At 37.7% G+C, this 11,423-nt stretch overlaps 1 protein-coding gene across 1 annotated transcript; it reads right to left on the bottom strand.

Annotated features, from left to right (window-relative positions):
- Window positions 1-313: 313 nt before the first annotated feature.
- Window positions 314-5,091, bottom strand: ptafr (platelet-activating factor receptor). Its single transcript, XM_060880410.1, has 2 exons — window positions 4,952-5,091; window positions 314-2,207 (listed from the first exon to the last, which is right to left on the bottom strand). The coding sequence occupies exon 2, from the start codon at window positions 2,205-2,207 to the stop codon at window positions 1,113-1,115; it is 1,095 nt and encodes a 364-aa protein (XP_060736393.1). The 5' UTR covers window positions 4,952-5,091; the 3' UTR covers window positions 314-1,112.
- Window positions 5,092-11,423: the final 6,332 nt, after the last annotated feature.

The raw sequence follows: 11,423 nt of genomic DNA, 5'->3' as shown, positions 1-11,423 counted from the left end.
TTATTCTTTTTTTATTAATTAAATTGGCAGGTAAATTTACTAGGTGTACAATGAAATCTTATTACTTAAAATTAGAATTTTGATCATTTCAGAAGACTAGGAAAATGTTTGAAACAATTTTATTTTGTTTTTTTTTTATACATAATTTCATAGTTTTGACCGAGTATCATGCAAAGCTCAGACTCTGTAAGAGTCAATACATATCCATTTTATTATTTATAGCATGTTTTGAAAAGTTAGGACAAAATGTAATAATGACCATCATTTCTTGTACAGACTGTTTATTTAACACTTCAATGCATTGAGACTTGAGAAAATAATGCAAAAAAATCTGTGCACACCTAAATGAATATATACTGTAAATAAAAAAACAAATAAATAAAGATAATAATAGATTTCCGTTTGGATTAAGACCCTTCTAATGAAACATTTTTGTATGTTTTATCAAGTATGTTTAAGACTCAATGTGGCTTAAGATCCTCAATTCCCTCCCTTGGCAACTACTGAGGTAAAATCTATCTCATTATAGGGTGAAGTGATTTAAAAATAGCTGAAGAATTTTAAAGTTTGGAAACCATATACAGTATGTATGAGGGTTGAGTAAGTCCTGCAGAGTCCTCCTAAGTCCTCCACAACTTCCTGCTTTTTGAGGAACCCAAAAACGTACCAAAGAAAACAACATTTTGAAATTCAAACAAACAGGGGAAGTCCAGAACAAGATCTGTTTCAAACCCAGATTTTAGGTCTCAGAGTGCACAATATAATTATGAAATTACACCATTACAATTAATGTGATTCCGACCCCTGAAGGGAAAAGCCAAAAGAAGAAGAAGAAGACAATTAATGTGATTTCATGTTATCCTGCTGAAATATGCCATTGTAATGAAATACTGAGTTTAAAATTCCTTCATGTACATGTTTTTCTGTTTAATTTTTACATTTTCCAAAATGCCTTTTGACCACCTCCTGCTTCTGATGCTAGTGGGAATTCATTTCTTCTTCTGGAGAAAAAATTCTTCTACACTAGACAAATGTCTGTAGTCTGCGCTTGGTGTCCAAAACCACTAAACCAACTTGCTGTTAAAGCTTGTTTGAGGTCTTTCGAATCTCTGCTACTTTTTCACTTCAAAAATACTCAGTTCTTCACTCTGTTTTCTGATTTTCACAGACAAACCCGTGGTGCTGGTGTTGTAAGAGCAGGGTTTCCCCTTCTTTACTTTCTTTAGGTGATTCTGGATGTACATGCGGAACTTCCTGGTTGAGAAGCAGTACACAATCGGATCCAGGATGCAGTTCAACCCCATGAGGAGCAGTGTGATTTGGTGGGCGTCGTTCAAATACTGCCTGGTTTCCTCACTCCAGTCGTGCATCCTCAGAACAGCCAGGGTCCAGGGTCCTTGGACTATGTGATGAGGAACAAAACAAACAACAAACACACCTACAACCGCGCACAGCATCCGCAAGGCACGACGTTTGGTACCATGGGGCCGTCGTCCTGTACTGGGTCGCGGCTGACTAATGGGCTGTGCAAGGAGCGTGCAAGCGATACGCACGTTACACATCACCACAAGGAGGAAGACAGCAAAGAACAGGCCAATTATGACGAAGTGGATAATAACAACAGGGACTTTGGATTCTTCATTGTTATGATAGCCTTCAAAGCATCTTGGGACTCCTGTGTGCATGTCTTCTTGGATGCCAGGCTCAGCTAATTGTTTGGCTGCCATCGTCAGTGTAATAACCCAGACAATCACAGAGATAATGGTACCACGTTTCCAGCAGTCAGAGGAGGCGGCCACCAGTGGCCGAGTCACAGCCCAGTAGCGATTGACGCTGATGACGGTGAGGAAGAGAATAGAGCAGTAGGTGTTGATGAAGAACAGTGAGCCACTGATTCGGCACAGAATGTCCGAGTAGATCCAGTTTCCATGGTTTTTATAATAGCTAATCCAGAAAGGAAGCACTAGGACAAAAAGCAGGTCCGCCACCGTCAGGTTGGACATGTAGATGCGCATCTCATTCATGGACCTGGACCCTCGCATGTGATGTAGGACATAAAGGGCGTATGCGTTGGCTGCCAGTCCGATTACAAACACCACGCCGTAGAAAGCGGGGAAGAGTGTGTAGCGGAATTCTGAGTCCAGGAAAGTTTCATTTGTGGAGCTCTGTGAAGGGAGCGTGCTCACGGAAGCTTCTGTTGAAAGCATCTGAAAAAGATATTTCACATCATATGTGAGCTTTTAAGTATGTCAGGAGTCACAAAAGACAAAAAATAAGAAGCTTTCTCTCTCTGACTCACACACACTCACACACACACATTTCCTGTTGAATTTTTTTTCTTTATCACTACAAACCGGCAACAATCCAGACAGACAGTGAATTAACATGTTGTATAAGGTGCTTAAAAATCTTAAAAATTCAATTCAACTCTCGCTCTCTCTCTGGCTTCTATTTTTATTAATAAATAAATTCCAGTGGACAAGACCTACTATGACAATTGTGGAGAAAAGATCTTGTTTTTCACCTTGAACCCTTTTTCCCCTGACATAAAAACACTGTTGTAGGTTTTTACACAGAATCTTTAGAGGTTCCTTAATACGACAAGAAGAAGAGCTCTTTTTATTTAATTTGCTAAGAGTGTACAAGATACAACCTTTCCTAGGTCACAGTGAATCTGGAGCCTATGTAGAAGGGCAGTGGTAGTTCAAGTGGTAGCTCAAGAGCTTTGGGTTGAGTCAGGGTTTAAGCCCCAGCACTGCCAAGCTGCCACTGTTGGGCCCTTGAGCAAGACCCTTAATCCTCTTTGCTCCAGGGGAGTGGCATCATGGCTGACCCTGTGCTCTGACACCAAGTTGGGATATGTGAAAAAAGAATTTCACTGTGCTGTAATATATATGTGACAAAATAAAGGCTTCTGTTTCTTTTATCCAGAGAACACACTGAGTGGGACACCAGTTCATCCTACATTATTGGGAGGTGGGAGGAAACTAGAGAGCCCAGAGGAAACCTAGGTGCTACACAAATATGGCAAAACAAATGTATCATTAAAAATTGTTGTTTGTTAAAAACTTTTTTAAAGTCCTAACGATGTCCTGCTTCCCATCTCTGAGGTATTAATATTATAAATAGACAGTAAGTTTATACACAAGCAGACATACATCAAAAGAGCACATTTTTCCACAAGGTGAGTGGTGCAAAATTGCATTTTGTGTACGTTTCCTGTAAGGGTTGTTATTCTTTAACTACATCTACACGTTGACAAATCAGGCTGTTCAGTTTATACTTTTACAACTGTAAAAGTTGTAAAAGGAGAAAGGATGGATTGCACAGTACGTGACAGAGAGCATCATGGGTCTCCGTACTTAGCTGGAGTTCCTACAATCACTCAATTCTGTGAAGCTTCCGCACCTCAGCTTTCAACACTTTTACAGGCTGCTGCAATCCAGTCCAGCAATCGAGAGTGCTTCGGGGGTTCTTTAAAGGTTTACTGAATAATTAAGGCTTCTTAGCTACGTCAAAAGAGTTCTGCTTGGAAACCCTATCTTATAAAGAAACGCAATGAGGTAGAAAGTGTACAAAGTCATTTTTATCTTTGAAAGTAGTCTCAAAAGAAAACAAAACACAGTTGCCTTACATGCTCAGAAGATTAGGATTAACAATAACTGATTAAAAAGGAAACTAGAAATGAAAGCTGGAAGCTTCCGGTACACTTATCATCAAACAATTCCAGAGAGCAATGCCCAGAGGTGTGGCACATTTCAGGGTAAATCATACATTATACAATACATCGCCGCTTGATTGTTATCAGGTGTTATTAAATAAATGTTCTTTATGGCATCTTTTGCGGTGCAATCTACTCGAATCTGCTCAGTCTACATAGAACTGAGTGATCAAGGTTTGAAGATCATATCTGTTGAAGAGATATATAGTATAATCTGTTGACCCATCATCAGTAGGAAAAGTGGTTTAACTGGTGGTTGGTTAACAGTTCCAGTTTTAGTTTTCTGAAACTCCTTTACATTCATATATCCAGAGCGACTTACACTGATCTCATTTATACAACTGAACACTAGTCAGTGCTGAAATTTCTCTCAACCTCCTGGTCAGTGGGACAACATCTTAACCACTGTATAGTTTCCAGAGAACAATGAGCTCTTTCTCTCTGCATTTCCTTATGTAACTGTGTCTGCCAGCAGAGATGTCATTATATCTTTCGTTCTGATTGTACTATCGTTAAGCCGGCCTTTTCTTGGAGACTGATAAGAGGACACTAGCTGATTATTTTGCCAAGCTCTTTTAAAATATTTATTAGTTTATCAAACTCAGACAGCCTCCGAAGCGCTTTGCTTGCACAGTTAATGAAGGACATTTGTCTGGATCGTTCTGTTTCCTTGGAAACTATGTTATCTATGTTATCTCTCAAAAACATGGCAATAAGTGAATTGCCCTAAGGGGTGAATTAGTGTGTGAATGGGTGTGTGCATGATGCTCTGTGATGAAAAATAAATGAATGAATAAATGAATGAATATAAAAATATATAAACACAAATACATGCCTAGGGAACATTTATCATAGCCAATTCACCAACATACATGCTTACAAACACTAGAAGGAGACTGGAGACTCCAGAAGGAACCCAAATTGGGATACAGTAACACTACCTTCTGGTTCACTAAATCACCCTAAAATGTTGCTAAATACTAGTTTTCTTAACTAACGTTTGTCTCTAATGTTTTGTATGTCCATAAATCGTTAAAGCGCTAACAATATAGAAATGGAGAGGATGTTTGCGCAGAATATTACTGAAACAGGTTCTGATCATTCTGACTGAGATAACACAGAGATGATGAATTAAAATAATGTATTAAAATGGATTGTGATGTAATATAATGATTAATAATCTACAGGTCATACATAAAGTGGACAATGAGTGTGTGTTGTTTGGCTCACCTTAACTGGATCTTGTCGTTGATCTGGTATGGAAAGATATCAAAGTTGAAGTGTTCTCTATGTATTTAAAAAAAAAAATCCTGTTATATATCCTTCAGGATCTTCTTCCAAAAGAGTGAGTGCATTAAAACAGACTGGTGGTTGGTGTTAACAGCTGCTTCTTTAAGGCACATATGGAAATTGAGCAACTTTTATTTTCAAGTATTTCACAATGCAGCGTCACTTCCCCATCACTCCTCCCCACATCAACCTGCTTCTGTCCCTTTACATTTTCATGAGAAAGTACCTGCTTAAAACAAGTGCTAGGTGTTGCCAGATGGCATCGAACTTGTTTTGGCAACCATAAAATCTCCTGAATCTCATTTTGTTGACTGCATTTTTCATTTCAGAATGAACAGTTTCAGTATGATCATTTTGACATAGCCATTTGACATTTAAACTTATATTCTGCAATTCAGTCTATTCTAGTAAACCCTATGGCCTTTAGAGAAAACTGATGAAGAACTCTTTACTAACCACTGGCTTTGTTTAGGCTTGCACAAGAATTTCCCAAAAAAGTACAAACATGAATCAATGGCACTTCATGAAAAGACATACAGTACATGTAGCTCATCTTAATCTTTGTTTTAGGTAGATGTTACAAAATGCTGTAAAGAAAAGTGCTTTAAAAATATATGTTTTAATTGTTTTGTTTTTTTTTGTCATAATAAAATCTAAATCAAAGCAATATTTGCTGTGACATCAAACAAGCATCGATTTTTATACTTGTACAAAGTCAGGGGGATCAGAATTAGATGTATGATTAACCAGTTATATAATGATCATCAATTTCACATGTAGGTTGAAACACAGTCATTAACTGAAACAGAAACAGCCGTGTAGGAGCTTCAGACTGAGTGAGGAACAGCCAAAGTCTGCTACTAAACTTTCATGTCATAGGTTATACAACATGGCAAGACTGAGCACAATAAACAAGACCCAAGGTAGTTATGCTGCATCACCAAGGTCTCTCCCAGGCAAAGATTTTAAAGCAGATTGGCGATTTAGTATGTGCTGGTCATGCTATTTTGAAGAAGTACAAATAAACAGGCAATGTTGAAGAACGCGTAGACGCAGTGGTCGACCAAGGAAACTTACTGAAGCAGATGAAAGTCACATCAAGTTGACTTCCCTTCAACACTAGAAGATGTACAGCAGTGCAATCAGCAAAGAACTGGAGGTAACAATTGGGACCCAGGTATACCTGTCTACTGTGTGGGGAAGTCAGGCCAGAAGTGGTCGTCATTGAAGAACTGGGACCAAAAAACCTCACTCTGACTTCATAACAATGCCAAGTGAATCAACTATGCATGTTAATTGAGATGTAGAAAAAATGGCAACAGCTGCTCTGGACTGCTGAGTCAAAATTTTAGACACTTAACTTGCTGTAGAAGGAGGCAGGTTCTTTGCCAAAAGTCTGGGGAATGGTACAATATTCAAATAGAATTGGAGATCTGGACAGGATTATTGGTGTTTGCAATGCTGAGAAATACAGGCAGATACTTCCATCATGCAGTGTGATGGTTTGGCACCCCATCATCAAGTCTGTCTGTGATTACATGAAGAGACAGAAAGATTTGAAGCAGCCTACATCCACAGAAGATCTGTGGTTAGTTCTGCAAGATTCTTGGACCAACCTTCCTACTGAGTACCATCAGAAACTGTGTTCAAGTGAACCTAGAAGAATTGATGCTGTGAGCAGAGACACTCAGAATGGGATGACATGGAGTTGCTGAATTCCTGCTTTGAATGTGAATTCAAATTCAAAATGTAAAAACAAAAAAGATGTGAGGAAAAAATGTGGAGGAGCTTTTCTTCATTCAAGACAAGAATTTTTTGCCTAGCAAATATTTTAGACTAAATATTAGACTATATATTGCACAACTTTTTTGCTCTATAACTGCACAAGGGCACATCTCCATTTTATTCAAGGGTTCGCCAGTACTCATAAATACATTTTTATATTTTTCCTTATACTTCCCATTCCCACATGTATAGTAAATTCAAGTCTTGTCTTATTTTGTTTCTGTGGACACTCAGAAAGCATTTGACTCCATGTCATACTGTGCAGTGCGGTATGTGACATGACAACTAACATTTTAATCTGCAGTTGTGGTTCCGTGCTACAACAGGTTTACATCTAAGTTCCAGCTAAATTAAGAAAAATGATGAAACTACAGCATACAAAGACATCTGATACAATTATGTATTTCTATTTATATGACGTTCAGGTTCCGTAAACATACATTTGGCCATGTGGTCTACGATGTTGTTTGAAGTCTAATAATAATTGCAGGATCTTTTTTTATTGATTTGTTTTCACTATCCCATGACTAGGGACTAGTTTTTGGTGTTAAACTGAGCAACAGTCATGAAACAAATTTCTGTGTGTGATTAGATTGAGCCACATCACACAGATGCTTGTTTTAATATACATGTGGCGACAAAGACTGAACACAAACGCACATAAAGCCACAGCCACACACATGCGCACACAGACTTAAAGTCACCACAGTTGAAATCCTGGATTAAGGTTAACGATATTGTGTGACCAGATTGTGGTTCAGACGCTAAATGTTCCTTAGATGAAAGCAAGGCGATTTTATAAAAGTAGACTCCTTCAGTTTATTACAGAGACTGCTCTTTCCATGTGGGTATGAAAAACGGTGCAAATAATTAAACAAGGTCTTTTGAAGCTGTACCTTATGCAGCAATAATACATTCCTCTAGAAGGCAGTGTTGTTTATTCATTCATCCGTTTTGTGGCCTAAATCTCTCTCAGGCCTCTGGGTTTTATCTCTATACACACAGACTGATATCAGGAGGGAGTTTACGTGTGTGTGTTTGTGTTTGTGTGTGTGTGTGTGTGTGTGTGTGTGTGTGTGTGTGTGGCTATTTCCTGTTAATAACCCTGTGTGGTTTGCTGCTGCAAATATCTCCATTATGCATGCCTTTGGAGTTGGATTTCTCATGGTGACCTGGATATGACATAGAATTTGCTCAGATGCCAGTTATAATACTTGTTCTAAAAAAGCCCTGCTAATCCTGGACCACTTCTCAGTCCCTAAAAGTGCTGTAAATAGAGTCAGAAAAAAAAGAAGAAAAGCGATGGTGTGATTTCACCCAGGTGCGTTTTAGAGAATGTTGGCCGCAACCCAAAAAGCTTATGGGATAGTGCAAAGTTGGACTCGCATTCCACTGGGAGCTGAAACATCGCCTGGTGAACACACTTTTCTCTTTCTGTCTTATTCAGGATTGCTCTTAGAGAAGTAAGAACTTCAAGATCTTACATTAAATGTATCCTAACTCTCTCTCACCCCCACACACACACTCAAACTGCTAATACATTTTAGCTAAATTATAATTATATCCAAAGTACAGTAGGTTTCTGTCCAGAGTTCATTTAATGATTGAGATTATGGGACACAACAATTCAAGGATGTCTGTCTAACTTTCAGATTAAAAAACACTTTGGAATTGAACTGTTATATCCATCTAGGACTTTGTGGCTAAAAATGCTTGGTTTTGCTACAGCTTTTTTGTTATTGTGCCTATTTTGAGCAAAATTGCACAAATTGTCAAAATCACAAGCAACTTTCTATCTGTACTCATGTTTGATGCACATGAATAGGATGCTTCAGCTGAATGCGTGTCATGATGATGTCACATGGCGCGTCTTAGTCCAAATCTGTGGTAATTCTGAAAAATTCCAAACTTTTGTTAGTTTGCTTTTGTGTTCATTTCTGCAAAAACAACAAAATCCTTGAAAAGTAAAAATAAATGGGGTAGTGTGATGCAAAGTGGAGTTACTACAAATTATCTTCTAATAACTGTACATCCTGAAGTGATTTATTCCTCTAATACAACAGAACTGACTAGTGTTAGAAAGCCCTGACACTGGAGACTCCTTACAAAAATAGAAATGCTGGTGAGACAGCGACGGTTTAAAACATAAGCAATACCAGGAACTTGACTCGTGGATATTAAATGTAAAAAAGATAAAAAGTTTCTTTAAGAAATTAAAACAAAAGTAAACAAGAACAAGAGTAATAGACATTACACAAAATAAACAACTTGATAGAAAATCGAGTAACCCCACGTTAGGCCACATCACAGCACCATGACGTTGATCGTTTTCCCTAAAACCGCACGTCATGTCATGTTCTATTCCCTATTTAATACTGAAGCATAATAGTGGAGCCTCCTGGACATGCTCCAACATGCCTCTTTTTTTCATGTGGATGTTTACGAGACACAACCTTCATTCCACGTTTCCCGCATGTGACACCTAATCAAATTTAGTCTGAAACTGTAATTAGAGCATCACAGCATCAACAATAAACACCTACACTCATAAGCTGAGGCCAATTCCTCATCATGCTCCTGTTAATAAATATTCCAGATTCTTCCTGAAATTCATCAGCAGTTGACATTTTGATAAAAGAATCAGTCTGGAATGCTTAGAAATTTTATTTCTAAGCACATTTATTTCTGAGAACCGCTACATTTCAATGTTCTGCAGGTTTCTAGCTGAAGTATTATTCCTGCCTACTCTGTAACGCGTGGGTATTTTATATAACCTCCATCTGCCTCTGGTCCTGTTCAGGCATGTACGCTAATGGTGCTCTGCCTCTGCAGCAAATGTGGCCTTTTATCGACAACCTTTTTTCTACTATCAGAAAACACAAAAACAAGGACAACACGTCAGCTTTTTCAGTGTAGAGAATTGTTTTAGACTGACGTAAAAGTAAACGCAGAACCAATCCTTCAGTTAAATATTGGAACTGAATTAGCTTTACATGAAAAAGTGAAGAAAGGAATATTTTTGAATACAATCTCATGGATTTTTCATTCCATTATAAACAGCTGTGTTATCAATTTAAAGTTAAATTCAAATTTTATCGGACATAGAGTGATATTTTTGTGACTTAAAAATATTTATTGTGTTTACAAATAGAGTCAACATGTATATATGTAGAGAGAGAGAGAGAGAGAGAGAGAGAGAGAGAGAGAGAGAGAAAATGTAATTAAAAAGTAAAAAAACATACAGCATATGACTGACTGTTTAGGACTATATAATATACTTTGTTTTTAAAGTATCTTTTATGTTCCTACTCCAGCAACAAGAACATAAACATATAACGTACTATTTGACCATATGTGTGTACTTAATTTGGTCTTTAAGGTTTTGCTTTTAAGGTTTCATTTTTTCAAACATGGTGTTGAACTGGTAAGAATTTGATGAAAACGTACAGTAGCTGGTTAATGTTAATGGTTAATTGTCTATTTTGAAAAAGTTCTTCTACAGCCATACTACTATAACTGTAGTCAAGCTAGCTGTGCTGACATGTACTCCTCAACACCGTTATGATTGTGTGACCTACTAATGATCACTTACGATGTGAAAAGCTATACATTCAGCTTATAATAAGTATAGGAATTGTTCGTTATAAGGTACAAATGGAACGTTTGCTGTGAAACCATGTGGACATCATGAAAATTCTCCCATCTGTCTCATTCATTACATTAATGTTTTGTATATTGCTAATAAGAAGGTTTAGCACAGGTTAAAATACTCTGAGCCTTCTATGAGTCTAGCCCTCTGTCTTCCTGTGTATGTAATGAACTGCCCTATTATGGCCTCACAAATGGGATTAGCTTTCTTTGTAGCTTATATGACTTCAGAGGTATGGAATCTAACTAAATTGTCACAGTTGAGTCATGCTGGCTACGTTTCTTCAATAAACAGGAAGTGGAAACTGCACATATTTGGACGACATTAACAGCAGTCAGGAGAGGAAAAGTACTAAGAAATTCTACTTATTCTATTTAAAATGATATATAATGTGTCAAAATCTGACTTCGTTAAACATTAAAATAATAAAGTGAAAGTTCAAAGGGTCATGTTTTCATGTGAAATTTTTTTACTTATCCAAAAAGTATTATATAATTTTATACAAATGACAATGTAAGCCGTTTTGCCTAAAAACATTCTATCTATATGTTTGCTGTTCATATACAGTGCATGACTGAAAAAAAAACAGTGTGTTAATAAACTATATTTACCATTAGCAAGAATTTTGTTGCTGTACCCTGCGATGGGTTGGCACTCCGTCCAGGGTGTATCCTGCCTTGAGATCGGCACAGGCTCCCCGTGACCCGAGAATAGTTCGGATAAGCGGTAGAAAATGAATGAATGAATGAATGAATGAATGAATGAATGAATGAAGAATTTTGTTGCCTAGCCTGTCTACAGGGGGTGGACAACAAAACTGACATCCGGTTTTTAACCAAGGGATTTTGAGCCATTACTCTTGCAGAACAGTGTACAGGTCACTGTGTGATGCTTGTGAAGTAAAATGTTTCCTCACTTGCTCCTCCAGAACACCCCAATGTGGCTCAATAATATTTAGATCTGGTGCAAGCCTTGGGA

This window comes from Tachysurus vachellii, chromosome 10 (assembly GCF_030014155.1).
Source record: "Tachysurus vachellii isolate PV-2020 chromosome 10, HZAU_Pvac_v1, whole genome shotgun sequence".
NCBI classification, from domain to species: domain Eukaryota; kingdom Metazoa; phylum Chordata; class Actinopteri; order Siluriformes; family Bagridae; genus Tachysurus; species Tachysurus vachellii.
This window is presented reverse-complemented; position numbering and strand designations above follow the sequence as displayed.